The sequence below is a fragment of the Schistocerca nitens genome, chromosome 3, assembly GCF_023898315.1.
Source record: "Schistocerca nitens isolate TAMUIC-IGC-003100 chromosome 3, iqSchNite1.1, whole genome shotgun sequence".
In the NCBI taxonomy this organism is placed as follows: Eukaryota; Metazoa; Arthropoda; class Insecta; order Orthoptera; family Acrididae; genus Schistocerca; species Schistocerca nitens.
This window is the reverse complement of record NC_064616.1, coordinates 691,846,481-691,863,645: the sequence shown is the minus strand read 5'-3', so window position 1 is coordinate 691,863,645 and position 17,165 is coordinate 691,846,481. Positions and strand designations below refer to the sequence as shown.

Here is a 17,165-nt window from a genome sequence, read left to right as displayed (position 1 = left end):
ATTTTCTTCTGAAGTGCTTGAAAATACGAATATCAACTGATGAAAAGCAATGTCATGCTTTGTGTCCACCTCCACCAAACGCTTGGTGTAAATATAGGCAAGCTGAATTTTCTGGCACCCTGCATGAATTTACACATAAACATTCTCTTCCTTTGGCAGTAATGGAGGCAATCAATCCTATTTACAGAGATTTGGCAAATCCTGAGCTACTAAAGAAGTGTTAACATGGGAAGACCCCGAATGTGAATGAGTCCTTCAATAATGTTGTGTGGTGCTATGTGCCTAAAAATGTATTTGTTGGCCTTATGACTCTTAAAGTTAGCAGTGTCTGATGCTGTAATAACTTGTAATGGTGGGAACTATGAAACACTTAAGATTCTGGAGAAGTTAGGTGTAAGATTTGGACAGAACACAGCTAAAGGACTACGGGAACTGGATGAGTTTCGTGTATGTGAAGCAGAGTTAGCTGTTCAGCAAATGACAAAAGAAGTAAGAAAGAAAAGGAGGAGACAAGCACTGGGCTGTTGTGACACTGAAGAAGACACAGACTATGGGCCAGGGCAATTCTAGTGCATAAAAGATGCAGAAATGTAAGTCTGTATAAGAATTTGTAGTAAAAAAAAGTTTTAAACCTCAATATCTCTAAACTAAATTTTTTTGCAATAAATGACCCGTTTTCTAAAAAAGTATTGATGGTAGAGACACACAATTTTCACAGCATGCCAAATGTAAGATTCAACACATATGGAACTAGAATAATTAAAATATCCTGAGTTGTTTTGTTTTTATGTTCATCTATTTACAAAATTGTGCCAAAGATTTAGTGTCTGGAAAAAAAAATAACATGCCCCAGAATACAGTTTTAGTAATAATTCTAGTTCAGTATATCTAGAAACTTGCATTCAGTAATTTAACGTTGGCAGCATATGACATACTATGTCCCCTTAAATTGAAGAATGTTGTTAAATTCTTGCTAATTTGTACATACTCTTCCACACATCCACAGTGCTTAGTGACTGAGTGAATTTGGAATGCTGTGTGAATATGTGTACTTAAATTAAAAAAAGAGCAGTAGCTCAGTTTCCTTCTTGAGGTTTCTGACTATTTTTAGGGACTTCTCACAACTATGACCTTCACCTAGAGATTAAAAAAATGTATGTTCACAATTCTAGACAGGTAAACTACCTCCATGGGCAATCTGTTCAATGATTCTCATGCTAATGCCATATGCATTTGAATTACATTTATAGGACAAGCCAACATCTAAATCAGACCACTGTTTACTGCTTATATCTTCAAGGAAGCTCGTATTTTGTAAATGATGTATCACATTTGTTAATGTAATATTTGTCACCTACAACATCAGAAGCAGTGGCTATTCGCAACAAATGCAACAGTTGTTTTGAGAATAATTCACTAAACATTTCTCTATAATCAAATTTAAAGTCTAAATTGACAAAGATCTCAGAGTGTTTGAAAGGCAACTAAATGTCATTGTTTTTACAAGAGTATTCAGTCATAATGAACCTAAATTTGTCAGTGTTGGTTTTTGACACTGTCTGCGTTACTGAACTATAAATAAATGATTTTACAGTTGGTAATGGTTATTTTGTAATTTTTTTACAGGTATCATTTAAAAGACGTTATAGTGGGAAAGATATACTTTTTGCTTGTGCGCATAAAAATCAAACATATGGAGATTGCAATAATCAAAAGGGAAACCACAGGATCTGGTACGTAAACATGGTCATAAATATCCACTCTTGGCCCTTGTCTCAGATCTGTCAATGTAATATATATATTGATATTAAGCAGAATTTTCTGTTATCGTGAGACTGTCATGAAAAAGCCTGCAAAATAAAAATCTGAAGATCACAAGTACCAGAAGTGCCATAATCTGCAATCTATGTGTAATATAGTGATATTGACATTCAGTTAAATATTCTTAAAGTGTCAGTAGAAGTATTATATAAATGATTTCGGTAGAAACAACAATTTTGAAGACAGCACAGTGTGAGGACTAGTGACATAAAACCTAAATATGAAATATATGCGGTATTCATGAGACATGCCCATTCAGAGGTAGGTTGATGCATGCTCTGCATCAACAGTGTGATCCCGAAACCTGTATGCACAAAAACTGAAAGTTTTGTTTTCCAGTCTGAGTGGTTAACATTACTGAATGTAGAGCAGCAACATTTTTAATTATCTATTTTTTTAAATTTAGGAATGACATGTATTTGCATATGCACATAATTGAAGGAATATTTGAATATTTGCTTTCATTCTGTGTGGGAATAAGTGAATTCGAGTTAGTAAATTGTTGTTATAAAAAGTGTTAATCAGTTATTATGTCCTTTTCTTATTATTGTTGTAGGACCAAACACATTCACAGAAAATGAAACAATAGCAAAATATGAAATAATGGATGGAGCTCCAGTCAGAGGAGAGAGCATTCCAATAAGAGTATTTCTTGCCGGCTATGATCTTACTCCTACAATGAGAGATATTAACAAAAAATTTTCAGTGCGGTATTATTTGAATCTTGTGCTTATGGATGAAGAAGATCGCCGTTATTTCAAGCAACAGGTGTGGTGATCTTGAATTAATTTGATAACTTATACCATTTCTTTAACATTTAGACATAGATTGAGAAATGTAAACACACTTTTGTTAAAATTCCAGGTGAATTTGTTCTGTGTATTATCTGAATTACTGCAATTGGAATACTGTCCTTTTGTTGTATTTTGTTTCTAAAGCTATAGCACCAGTCAGAAATCTTCCAACTTATGAGAAATCAGTAATAAACAGCAGTGACATTCTTGGTTTGTTTGCTTGCATGATATTTATATTTTATTTCACACATTTTAGGAAGATAGGTTTCTACTTCACAGAAAAATGGGGACATTTTGTTACATTGCTAATTCATACTTTCAGTTACCAAATTCAGGAGGGTGTCCCCAAGAAACTGGGCCAGAAATAGCAATCCTTGAGACCCTGAATTAGGGACTGACTGGTCATTACTGCCAGTCACTTATAACTGTAAAATGACAGCATACTTCAGCAAGCATTTTCCCGGTGTCTGTGGAATGTAATGTGTAGCTGCAATATTAACGTAACCCACCAGATTCCGAGGAAAGTAGCACCACCACCCCCAAAATCAGTTTTAGGTTTTCTTGACTGAAAAATTTGTAGGTGTCATTTTTAACCATTCTCACACTGTTTTTAATTTGTTTGGATTGACCCCCTTCTGGGGGCTGACGGTTCTTTCCTGAGTTCGTGCATTGTGCCCACAGGGCCCAGAGCTATTGCAACCCATTCTTCGTTCCCGGGCTGCATTTCTTTTCCCGTGCCCCTCCCTCCCCAATCCTCGCTCCTTCCCTGCTTATCTTTCCTTCACCTCTCTCGGTGTTCCTACTGATGTTAACCTGGATATTCACCTGGTTTTCTGTATTCCTTGCAGTTTTGTTCTACTTGTCTTTACTCTTTCATCCCTCCATTTTGGCATTTTTGGTCCACCTTTGGGGTTTGACCTCCACTTCTAAATTTTCTCTCCATAATGTGACCCATTTGGGGGAGAACTCCCTGGCATCTAAAACATGCATTCCCTCCCCCCTTCCCATCTTCCTTCTTCGCTGTAGGCTGTAGGCCCCCTCCCCCACTGCCAGGTCACCAGCACATGTAGCCAGTCCCTGTGGCGGGGCTGTTACGTCCCAATCTGGCTGAGCCCCATGACAACACGGGGATTGCACTTCTGGTACTGAGCTGTTACTTCCCCATGTTTGTGTAGGGGTGGTTGCTAGTCGTTCTGGAGCACCGTAACTCCCAGCAATGGCCGCCCGCTGTGCAAGGTGGCACTTGCTGTGGCTGGGTGGCGCCCATGGGAAGAGCCCCTAATCAGAGTGGGTGGTATCAGAGCAGATGCTTTGCATGTGAAATGTAGTAAGCTCCAAAACATTTGGTGCTGTTCTACAGCCGGCTCTTCGATTGGTAATGGATCATTTAATGCTGCTTCTTCTGACTAAGCAGCCTTACCTCCCTGGCTACACCCTGGGAGCAGGGCCAGGCTTACTGGCTTGGGGTGAAATACTTTACCTGCTACATAGTCTGCACTAGCACTGACAAGGAATTGTTCACTGCCACCAAGCCATTATTTTTTGTGAAAAATAACGAAGACAAGATTGATGAATTGGAATGTCTCAGTAAGATGCAGTTGAGTTCCCTGGGCAATAAACTTCTTATGCCACCCAGTGTGCGAGTGTTGTTGCATGTGATCACCATGGCAACATCCCGGTGTCCATTACACATTACCAGTCTTTGAATGTGACCCAGTGAGTCATTTTTCATAGGAACTTCATCCTTCAAATTTATGAGGAACTCGTGGTCAGTCTGCAATGATGGGGAGTTTATTTTGTTTGGCATGTTCAGAAAGGTTGTAAGCACAATCACACCAATACCGGTACCTTTATTCTGTCTTTTGAGGAAGATACCCTTCCACAGATGGTTGAGGCTATGTGTTAACAGTTTGACATGAATTGATACGTCTCGCCACCCATTAACTGCTTTCAGTGATTGAGTTTTGGGTACATGTCTTCCTGATGTGTACAACGAACCCTCTATGTGGTGAATGTACACCCACTCTGAGGGGAGCCCCTGTGATCCACCATGCATGTGTGTTAATTGTCATGACTGTCATTCTCCACCCTCACCAGATTGTTTGGCTTACAAGAAAGAAAAGAAGATACAAGAGTATGAGTCCCTGGGGAACTGAGGCTCATCAGAAGTTTGACGGGCTTCATCCTGTGTCAATGACTTCTACTTTTCCCCCCGTTACGTCCTTTGCCGCTCCTCCCTCTTCCTTACACCGGTCCCATCCCTCTCTCCTCTCCCCCTCCCCTGCAGTTCCCATGCCTGGAGTGCCCCCCTTCTCCTGGCAACTACCGGTGATTGGGCTCCCTCTGGGGCCCCTCCTCCTGGTGTGTCTCAGGCCGGAGGCCTGCTACCACAACTCGACTGTGGCACAAAGAGGCTGTGCACCCCAAGCTCACTGACTCTTTCAGTTCCAGATCTGGCAGAAGCCTGCTTCCCTAACTGCTCTCCTTCAGCAACTTCCTCCTCCTCAGGGATTTTAATGCTCATAACCCTTTGTGCGACCATGCTTTTTCATTTACACAGTGGCTTCTCATTTTCCAATTTTTTGTAGCGCACAACCTGTGCATTCTTAATGATGGTTCCCCTACTCATCATAGTGCCGCATATGGCACTTTCTATGCCATTGGTCTTTCGCTCTCTTCCCCTCCCCTTCTTCCTTCCTTACACTGGTCACCACAGAATGAAGTCTGTGATAGTGACCGCTTCCCGTTCATTCTCTCTTTCCCTTCCCACCTCCCAATGGCCTGGTTACCTGCTGGGCTTTCCATTGTGCTGATTGGCCTCTTTATATACCTCTCAGGTCGTGTTTCCTCCTCCTTTTTCAGTTTGTGTTCATGAAGCGGTCCGCAATCTGTCTGATAAGATAACCAGTGCTGCTGGCATTGCTACTTCTCGCTTGACAGGCCCCATTCACAGTTGGTCAATTCCATGGTGGGGCACAGCAATTGCCGTGGCTATCTTTGATCATTGTCGTGCCTTGCAACATCGTAAGTGGCACCCATCCTCTATTAGTCTTATTACCTTTAAAATGGGGGACTGATGACCTTCGCTGTTTAGTCCCCCTTAAATATCCCAACAACCACCACCACCACCACCACCTTTAAATGTCTTCCTGCCAAAGCCTATTACGTAATCAAGTAGAGGAACCAGGTGTGTTGGGAACACTTTGTCTCCTCTGTAGGTTCTTGTGTCCCTTTTCCACGGATGTGGTCTATGCTCTGCACCCTCCATGGTTGTCTGTGGCAATATTTCATTCAGGGCCTTGCCCTTTCTTTTAGCCTTTGTACAGATCCATCAGTTCTTGCAGAACACCTTGTGACCCATTTTGCGATGGCATCAGCCTCCTATGCAGCTGCCTTCCGAGGAGGAAGCAGCAGGCTTGTCGTGTGACAAGCATGCAAAGTATTTTCTATCTCCTGTCACCTGCATGTTGCTCCATTGTTTGCCAATCTTAACATATACACATTAACACCATTGAGAGAGTAATTAGGCCCTTTTGGCTACTGCAAAGGCTTACCTTTTGGAAACTGGGGTGGTAGATACTTATATATTATGCCAAGGTTGGAGTAAAAAACCCGTCTTCTTAATAGGCCCAGAAATGTTTTAGAATTACTATGTTCAAGAAAGAATGCACTCAAAATATATTTTTTTATGTCTGTTTTTACAATATTTTATATAAGCACTGCAATTTTACAATAGCATATACAAATGACATGAAACAAGGGATATCCTTGGAAAGACAGTCTTCTATGACCGTGTCTTTGGGTTTCTACTTCCCAACCATTCTACAATTATTAGTGTTGAACCGTATGTACTTCTGGAGGCATTAGAGTGAGCTGCTTAAGTAGATAAATAAAGAAATAACTAAACAGAATAAATCATCTGCTGTAAGTGCCATAGAGCTCTACAAGCATTGCAACAAATTTACCCAACAGAGGAAATAATCTCATCAATACAGGGGAAACTGCTCTACTTCAACAGCAGGGGAAGCAGAAATTGTGCTGGATACCAGGTCATGTAGAAATCTGTGAGCAAGCAGACCAATTAGGCCTGTAGGAAACATAGTGTGATACAATGTGCCGTTCCCCTGAGGGCTGTCTTGCTGTTGAGTCCGAATGCTGTTCAGCTGTGGGAGAATAATATACATAAGAAACATTTTGAACTTTAAGGAAAATGTTAAGAGTTATTTTAATCTGTTTAGCCATTGTAATGGCAGTTGTTTTGTCTGATTGTGCTATGGGCACTAAAGATCTCAGTTTTGTATATCCAAACAATTCCATCATCATGTGCACTCAATAACCATGTTTTCAGTCTGAAGTGTTAGTTTGTATGTGACCTCACTCTCATAACTGGTACTATACTCTGTTCACCATAAGAATAAATCTGATGTAAACATGAAGCCATGTATTCTTCTGCATTTGCTTGAATCTCGTTGGATTTCATGTGGAGTGGAAGCCAAGCTGTGACCAGTACAGTCAAGTACAATCATAAAGATACATTTTATGCCTTGTCACACACACACAGATTGAGTGTAATGTGTGGGACAACAGCTTTACTGGTGCATTAAACTTGGACAGCCATGGCCAACCAGCGGTCCACCCAACCTGCAATGATGTGAGCAGTTGCAGTTCAGACGTAAAAAGAGACAGGCAAAGAAACTTTATAGCTTCAAATGTTGTTTAACTTTTAAAGAGAATGAAATAGTATTCGGCAGAACTCCAGCACTACAGCATGCTTGTTAAATGAGCAGACGGAAAGCATAAAATGCTCTCGTTGTCCCCTGGCTGATTACAAACAAGAGTGATGAAAATTGCTAACTTAAGCACGGGGTAATTTTTCTGAATGAGCTATGTGTGATGCAAAAGCATACTGCAGGGATTTCAGTGTGCTGTTGAATACTGAAGGCACTGAAGGTATTAATTAGTCAGTCATCTGGTAATCTCTTAGCTCTTTCCTTATCCGAATCTGAGAAATGCATTTCAGTTCTGGAACTGCCATCTGCTCCATTGATAATGAGTCGATCAGCAACATAATCTATGAAGCCACCCATGCGCCACATTTTCTCCTCCTCTTTTATGACGTGCCTTTCTATAGCCCCCCAGCGTTCGACAGCGACGTGTGAAAAAGCTGTGTGCGTTAGTTCCAGTATGTCTGGCAGCTTAATGGTCTTGTTATTTCTCTTGCCAAATCCTTTAACTTGGCTCCAGATCAGTTCTGTTAGGTTTACATTGTAATGGTACAGTGGCAAATGTAAAAATACAACATTGGTATGGAGTGCTTGATGATGTGAAGATGATGGTTTATCATGTTTCTACAACACATATGTACATGTGTGGCATAAAACATGATGAATTTTACAATTACGATATGTAGGTATTTGAAATTGAACAAGAAGGAAAAAAAAAAAAAAAATTGACACAGGCGAGGTTCAACCACCAAACCATAAATTGCAATCAGTTGTCAAGTCACTACGCTACCAATTCTGATTTATAGTGAATATGCGCTTGTCTCAGTTGTGTCTAATACAGTCCCTCAGAAAACTTCAAAGTTTCCAGAATGAGATTTTCACTCTGCAGCGGAGTGTGCGCTGATGTGAAACTTCCTGGCAGATTAAAACTGTGTGCCCGACCGAGACTCGAACTCGGGACCTTTGCCTTTCGCGGGCAAGTGCTCTACCAACTGAGCTACCGAAGCACGACTCACGCCCGGTACTCACAGCTTTACTTCTGCCAGTAACTTCAAAGTTGTTTATCTCTGTGAAATTATGACGAACATTAAGAATAACCTATTTCTTGGTACTTTTTAACCGTGTCCACACACGGGTTTCACTACGGAACAGGGAGCAGCCTCAACCATTTTCATACTGCTATATTAACAGCACAACAATGCAGAGACTGTGACTGTACACGATTTCTGAAATAAAAACTACATAGCTAAAGTATGATTAAGAAAAACATTGATGGCTGTTAATACATTTGAATATCTTAAAGTTTCATTTAATGCAACTTAGTAGTAATATATTTAATATGAAAGTATAACCTCCTTTCAAGAGCATAGCACCACCAGTGTAGGTGCGCTACAGATTTTGACCAATCATTGCATTTGTATTTGTTTACATCAGGTTTATTCTTATGATGAACAGAGTATAGATTCTGGATTCTGCGTGAAGTAGTTGGGCCATCATAATGAGGTTCCAGCTGTTCCCAGCTGCCAAAATTGGGAAAGCTGTGTCAGGCTACTATCTGTCTAGGTGAGGTTGTCACAGATGAAAATTCTCCATGAATGTCAGGTGGCAAGATGTTGGGAAATCGCACATTATTGACAGTCCACCTATGCAAGCAATAGTTAATTCTGGGGTATCATTTTGTGTGATATTGAGGACTTTCATCACCAACTGAAAATACAAAAGCCATCATGCAAATGGAAAATGTGTCTGACAGTATCCTCCAGGGGCCTCATGGGTCTTTCATGAGTTCGTGCTTGGCGCACATGAATCCGCAAGGTATTGTGGTCCATTCTTCTTTCTTGGGCTGCATTTTCTTCTCCCTCCCTGCCTCCCTTCCTGTCCTCACTCCTTCCTCTCTGCCCCCTGCTTGCCTCTCTCTTTGTTGTTACTTATGTCGGCTCTGCTATCCAACTGATTTCTTGTATTCCTTCTGGTTTTTGTTCCCCTTCCTTTTTTGTTTTCATCCTTCCTTTTTGGCATTCTGGTCATCATTTGGAGTTTGGCCTTCACTTCTAAAATTTCTCTCCATAGTGTGAGCCATTTGGGGAAGAACTCACTGATGTCTACAGTGTTGATACCCCTGCCTCCCCTCCTACCCCTCTGTAGCCCATGTCACCAGCACATGTAACCAGTCCATGTGGTGGGGCTATTATGTACCCATCTGGCTGAACCCCCTGACAACACAGAGATCACACTTCTGATAATGAGCTGTTCCTTCCCCATGTATGCATAGGGGTGGCTGTGTGTTGTACTGAAGCAAGGGAACTCCCGGCAGTGGCTGTCATGCAAGACGGCGCTTGCTGTGTCTGGGTCGGTGGTATCGGGGCAGATGCTCTGCATATGAACTGACTGCTCTTCTACACCCATCTCTTTGGTTGGCAATGGATCAGTTAATGCTGCTTCTTGTGACCCTGCGGCTTTCCCTTCCCTCGCTTCACCCTGGGAGAAGGGGGCCAGGCTCACCGGCTTGGGAGGAAATACACTCCTGGAAATTGAAATAAGAACACCGTGAATTCATTGTCCCAGGAAGGGGAAACTTTATTGACACATTCCTGGGGTCAGATACATCACATGATCACACTGACAGAACCACAGGCACATAGACACAGGCAACAGAGCATGCACAATGTCGGCACTAGTACAGTGTATATCCACCTTTCGCAGCAATGCAGGCTGCTATTCTCCCATGGAGACGATCGTAGAGATGCTGGATGTAGTCCTGTGGAACGGCTTGCCATGCCATTTCCACCTGGCGCCTCAGTTGGACCAGCGTTCGTGCTGGACGTGCAGACCGCGTGAGACGACGCTTCATCCAGTCCCAAACATGCTCAATGGGGGACAGATCCGGAGATCTTGCTGGCCAGGGTAGTTGACTTACACCTTCTAGAGCACGTTGGGTGGCACGGGATACATGCGGACGTGCATTGTCCTGTTGGAACAGCAAGTTCCCTTGCCGGTCTAGGAATGGTAGAACGATGGGTTCGATGACGGTTTGGATGTACCGTGCACTATTTAGTGTCCCCTCGACGATCACCAGTGGTGTACGGCCAGTGTAGGAGATCACTCCCCGCACCATGATGCCGGATGTTGGCCCTGTGTGCCTCGGTCGTATGCAGTCCTGATTGTGGCGCTCACCTGCACGGCGCCAAACACGCATACGACCATCATTGGCACCAAGGCAGAAGCGACTCTCATCGCTGAAGACGGCACGTCTCCATTCGTCCCTCCATTCACGCCTGTCGCGACACCACTGGAGGCGGGCTGCACGATGTTGGGGCGTGAGCGGAAGACGGCCTAACGGTGTGCGGGACCGTAGCCCAGCTTCATGGAGACGGTTGCGAATGGTCCTCGCCGATACCCCAGGAGCAACAGTGTCCCTAATTTGCTGGGAAGTGGCGGTGCGGTCCCCTACGGCACTGCGTAGGATCCTACGGTCTTGGCGTGCATCGGTGCGTCGCTGCGATCCGGTCCCAGGTCGACGGGCACGTGCACCTTCCGCCGACCACTGGCGACAACATCGATGTACTGTGGAGACCTCACGCCCCACGTGTTGAGCAATTCGGCGGTACGTCCACCCGGCCTCCCGCATGCCCACTATACGCCCTCGCTCAAAGTCCGTCAACTGCACATACGGTTCACGTCCACGCTGTCGCGGCATGCTACCAGTGTTAAAGACTGCGATGGAGCTCCGTATGCCACGGCAAACTGGCTGACACTGACGGCGGCGGTGCACAAATGCTGCGCAGCTAGCGCCATTCGACGGCCAACACCGCGGGTCCTGGTGTGTCCGCTGTGCCGTGCGTGTGATCATTGCTTGTACAGCCCTCTCGCAGTGTCCGGAGCAAGTATGGTGGGTCTGACACACCGGTGTCAATGTGTTCTTTTTTCCATTTCCAGGAGTGTACTTTACCTGCTACTTGGTCTGCACTAGCATTGACAACACACTGCCACCAAACCATTATTTTTTGTGGGAAATATTGAAGACAAGATTGACAAAGTGGAGTGTCTCAGTAAGATGCAGTCGAGTTTCCTGTTGATTAAAACTTCTTATACCACCAAATCTGCAGCTGTTCTTGCTTGTGGTCATCTTGGTGACATCCCGGTGTCCATTACACCTCACCAGTCTATGAATATGGTCCAGTGAGTCATTTTTCATGGGGACCTCATCCTTCAAACTGAAGAACAATTCCAGGCCAGTCTATAATGACTGAATGGTCATTTTGTTCATTATTTTCAGGAAGGTGTATGGACAGTTCCACTGATGCTGGCGCCTTTATTCTGTCTTTTGAGGAAGGTACCCTCCCAGAGATGATAAAGATTATGCATTACTATTGTGACGCTAAGCCATACGTCCCACCATCCATGAAGTATTTTCGGTGCTTCCATTTTGGGCACATGTCTTCCCACTGTATGGCCGACCCTCTATGCAGAGAATATGGTCACCCACTCCATGAGGGGAGCCCCTGTTTTCCACAATGTATGTGTGTAATTGTCATGACTATCATTCTCCACACTCACCAGATTGCCTGGCTTACAAGAAAGAAAAGAAGATACAAGAGTAAGAGTCGGGAGAACTGAGGCTCGTCAGAAATTTGACGGACTTACCATCTCTCTCCTGACCTGCTGCCTACATCTGCTGCCCTAACTGCTCTCCTTCCGCAACTTCCCCCTCCCTTCCTCCTCCTTGGGAATTTGAATGCCCATGACCCTTTTTAGGAAAGTGCTTTTTCATCTACACAGTGGCTCCTCATTGACCAATTTATTATAGAGCACAACCTGTACCACCTTAATGATGGTTCCCCTACTCATTTTAGTGCCATGTGTGGCACTTTTTTTTTTACCATTGCTCTTTCGATTTCCTCCCCTCCCCTCCTTCCTTCCTTCCTTCCTTCCCTACACTGGTCACCACAGATGACCTCTGTGATATTGACCTCTATCGTGCTGATTGGCCTCTGTGTACTTCCCAGATCGTGTTCACACCTGCTTTCTTAGGTTGTATTGAAGTCATTCATGATCCATCCAGTAAGATAATTTGTGCTGCCGGCATTGCCTTTCCCCACTCGACAGGCATTGTTCACCACTGGCCAGTTTCTCAGTTGAGTACAGCCATTGCTGCCGCCATCTGTGATCTTTGTCATGCCTTGCAACATCTTAAGTGGCACCCATCTGGTCTATTGCCTTTCAACATTTTCGCATCAAAGCCTGTTACTAAAACAGAGCAAGTGGGGGTGTTGGGACTGCATTGTCTCCTCCTTAGGTTCATCTGTCCCTTCGTCATGGGTGTGGGCTCCTCGCTGCACGCTCCAGGGTTGTGTGTGTCAGTCTTACATTCCAAGCCTTGCCCTTCCTAGTGGCCTTTGTACTGCTCTGTCAATTCTCACAGGACACCACGCAACCCATTTTGTGGCGACATCAGTGTCAGCCGCCTATACAGTCTCCTTCCTCATCAGGAAACAGCAGGCTGGAGCTTCCCACTTATGTTGTACTCCTTGTCATGTGGAATCCTACAGTGAACTTTTTACTAATGGGAACTTCTTCTGGACATCTCTTCTTTCCACAATTCAGCCCTTGGGCATGATTTCATTCATAACCAATTGCTTCAACGCCTCAATCCTCCACAGCAACAATATCTCTTCCAGGTATTCAACTGTATTTGTTGCCAAGGTATTTTCCCTTCTCAGTGGTTCCTGTTCATCTCCTTTAAGGTGCGGCTTTTGGGAGGGACTGTCTCTGATCAATCATCTGCTTTGATTGGAAACCGTAATTCATCAGATCTCTTCTCAGCAGCGCCATCTTTTCACAGTTCTCTTTGATCTTTGTAAGGCCTATGACACAGCTTGGCACCATCACATCCTCCTTATGCTCCACGAATGGGGTCTTTGGGGACTCCTCCCAATTGTTATTTGCAAACTCATGTCCCACCAGTCATTCAGAGTCAGAGTTGCCTTGTTTTCAGCCTTCTGTAGACCTAGGAGAATGGTGTTCATACACCCGGTTCTCTGTCCCCCTCTGGAGGAATATTTGAGGCTTTACATCAAATCCCTTTTTTCTCAATTGTGCGCCAACTCTTGAGTGGCTAGATCCTGTCTGATAAACTTCGTGTAATGAAAGAGACTCCCATCATGTGGCATTCTTCCCTCTGCCTCTCCTGATAGAAGTCTACCATCCTTTGTTGTCTTTGTATTGGCCATTCTAGGTTGACACGTGGTTCTTACTCCACAATGAGGCCCACCCATTGTAGTAGTGAGACCCCCCTCATGGTGATCCATATTTTGCTAAACTGCTCTCGCCTTTTGGCTCTTGGCACTGAATACGCCTTCCTAACTTCATTGTCCCAGATGTGTCAGTGTCGTCGTAACTGCCGTCGGCTTCACATCTGCTGTACAGCGACCTACGTAAATTTAAGTATTAACGGTGTTTTTCTTACTTGCCACTTCTTTTTCCATGTGTTTTTGCTTTTAGGAAGCTTTAATTTTCGAGTACTAGTAATAGTGTTCCATAGATTTTGTGTTTGTTCTGAAATAGTCAAGAGACAGGTAGTGCTTATTTTCATTGTTTCCAACAAAAAGTGTCTAGTAACCACAGTTTAGTCAGCTATCAGCCACCTTTAGTGAATTAGCAGTCTAGTTAAAAGTTGATTAACTCTCTACAGTAAATTGTTGATTTCTTAGGATGGATAGGATGTGTGGCTGCTGTGTACAGACGCAGGAGGAGCTGGCCTCTGTTTGCGAACAGCTGAACGTGTTGATGGCCGCGGTCAGCTGTCTGCAGGCTGCTGCCTTGGAGTGTAGCGGCAGTGGGGAGTCTGGTGCATCACATGATACACCCCAGGTGTTACATGCTTCACCCACGGTCCCTGCTATCAAGACATCTTCGTGGGTACCGGTCGCGGTTGGGCCACCCTCTCCCCAAGGGGAGTGGTGGGTTCAACGGCGTTCGCGTCACACGAGGCGGAGGGTCAGTGTGTGGAGGCTGGCCTCATGGCATTGCCCGCTCTGCCTGTGAGTGGACACGTTTCCAGAACCGATTGCGGTCCTCTGGTTTGGAGCCGAGTGTAAGGCTTAAACTAGAGGCTCAGATGATTCTGCGGAGATCTGGGATGCAAATTTCTTGACCTCCGCCATTGGGTGGAGAAATGTAGGGTCCCCCTGAATAGGTCTGGCATGCACTACACGCAGGAAGTGGCTACAAGGATAGCAGACTACGTGTGGAGTGCACATGTGGGTTTTTTAGGTTAGAGAATTCCCTCCCTAGGCCTGACAAGATGCCTCCTGAGACGCGGCAAGGTAGGAGTAGGTAAAATGCAGCAGGGAGTAACAAAATTAATGTGCTAATAGTAAACTGCAGGAGCGTCTATAAAAAGGTCCCAGAACTGCTCTCATTAATAAAGGGTCACAATACCCACATAGTACTAGGGACAGAAAGTTGGCTGAAACCAGATGCAAACAGTAATGAAATTCTAAAACTCAGATTGGAATGTATACTGCAGAGACAGGCTGGACAGTGAAGGGGGAGGCATGTTTATAGCGATAGAAAGTGCAATAGTATCGAAGGAAATTGACGGAGATCCGAAATGTGAAATAATTTGGGTGAAGGTCATGATTAAAGCAGACTCAAACATGGTAATAGGATGTCTCTGCAGGCCCCCTGGCTCAGCAGCTGTTGAGGCAGAGCACCTGAAGGAAAATTGGAAAATATTTAGAGTAGATTTCCCGACCATGTTACAGTTACGGGTGGAGATTTTAATTTACCAGATATAGAATGGGAGACTGAAACGTTTATAACGGATGGCAGGGACAAATAATCCAGTGAAATTTTTTTAAGTGCTTTATCTGAAAACTACCTTGAGCAGTTAAACAGAGAACCAACTCATGGCGATAACATATTAGACCTTCTGGTGACACAGACCAGAACTATTTGAAACAGTTAACGCAGAACAGGGAATCAGTGATCATAAAGTGGTTACTGCATCAAGGATTTCAGCCGTAAATAGAAATATTAAAAAAGGTAGGAAGATTTTTCTGTTTAGCAAAAATGAGAAAAAGCAGATTTCAGAGTACTTTACGGCTCATCACAAAAGTTTTGTCTCAAGTACAGATAGTGTCGAGGATCAGTGGACAAAGTACAAAAACATCGTACAATATGCATTAGATGAGTATGTGCCAAGCAAGATCGTAAGAGGTGGAAAAGAGCCACCGTTGTACAACAACCAGATAGAAAACTGCTACGGAAGCAAAGGGAACTACACAGTAAACATAAACATAGCCAAAGCCTTGCAGACAAACAAAACTTACACGAAGCGAAATGTGGTGTGAGGAGGGCTGTGCGAGAGGCGTTCAATGAATTGGAAAGTAAAGTTCTATGTACTGACTTGGCAGAAAATCCTAAGAAATTTTGGTCTTGTGTCAAAGCGGTAGGTGGATCAAAACAAAATGTCCAGACACTCTGTGACCAAAATGGTACTGAAACAGAGGATGACAGACTAAAGGCCGATCCTGGGTTCGATTCCCGGCGGGGTCAGAGATTTTCTCTGCCTCGTGATGGCTGGGTGTTGTGTGCTGTCCTTGGGTTAGTTAGGTTTAAGTAGTTCTAAGTTCTAGGGGACTGATGACCATAGATGTTAAGTCCCATAGTGCTCAGAGCCATTTGAACCATTTGAACTAAAGGCCGAAATACTAAATGTCTTTTTCCAAAGCTGTTTCACAGAGGAAGACTGCACTGTAGTTCCTTCTCTAGATTGTCGCACAGATGACAAAATGATAGATATCGAAATAGATGACAGAGGGATAGAAAAACAATTAAAATCGCTCAAAAGAGGAAAGGCCGCTGGACCTGATGGGATACCAGTTCGATTTTACACAGAGTACGCGAAGGAACTTGCCCCCCCTTCTTGCAGCGTTGTACCATAGATCTCTAGAAGAGCGTAGCATTCCAAAGGATTGGAAAAGGGCACAGGTCATCCCCGTTTTCAAGAAGGGACATTGAACAGATGTGCAGAACTATAGACATATATCTCTAACGTCGATCAGTTGTAGAATTTTGGAACACTTATTATGTTTGAGTATAATTACTTTTATGGAGACTAGAAATCTACTCTGTAGGAATCAGCATGGGTTTCGAAAAAGACGATCATGTGAAACCCAGCTCGCACTATTCATCCACGAGACTCGGAGGGCCATAGGCACGGGTTCCCAGGTAGATGCCGTGTTTCTTAACTTCCGCAAAGCGTTTGGTGCAGTTCCCCACAGTCGTTTAATGAACAAAGTGCATATGGACTATCAGACCAATTGTGTGATTGGATTGAAGAGTTCCTAGATAACAGAACACAGCATGTCATTCTCAATGGAGAGAAGCCTTCCGAAGTGAGAGTGATTTCAGGTGTGCCGCAGGGGAGTGTCGTAGGACCGTTGCTATTCACAATATACATAAATGACCTTGTGGATAACATCAGAAGTTCAGTGAGGCTTTATGTGGATGATCCTGTAGTTTATCGGGAGGTTGTGACAATGGAAAATTGTACTGAAATGCAGGAGGATCTGCAACGAATTGACGCATGGTGCAGGGAATGGCAATTGAATCTCAATATAGACAAGTGTAATGTGCTGCGAATACATAGAACGAAATATCCCTTATCATTTAGCTACCATATAGCAGGTCAGCATCTGGAAGCAGTTAATTCCATAAATTATCTGGGAGTAGGCATTAGGATTGATTTAAAATGGAATGACCATATAAAATTAATCGTCAGTAAAGCAGATGCCAGACTGAGATTCATTGGAAGAGCCCT

The 17,165-nt window shown here is 43.9% G+C and overlaps 1 protein-coding gene across 1 annotated transcript in view; it reads left to right on the top strand.

The window, feature by feature from the left end:
• Positions 1–17,165, top strand: part of LOC126248653 (vacuolar protein sorting-associated protein 26B-like) — a 71,197-nt gene that overhangs the window by 43,970 nt on the left and 10,062 nt on the right. Inside the window, exons 5-6 of the mRNA XM_049949839.1 lie at positions 1,627–1,733; positions 2,378–2,589. Of these exons, the coding sequence (XP_049805796.1) occupies positions 1,627–1,733; positions 2,378–2,589 (319 nt within the window). The remainder of the gene's footprint in view (positions 1–1,626; positions 1,734–2,377; positions 2,590–17,165) is intronic.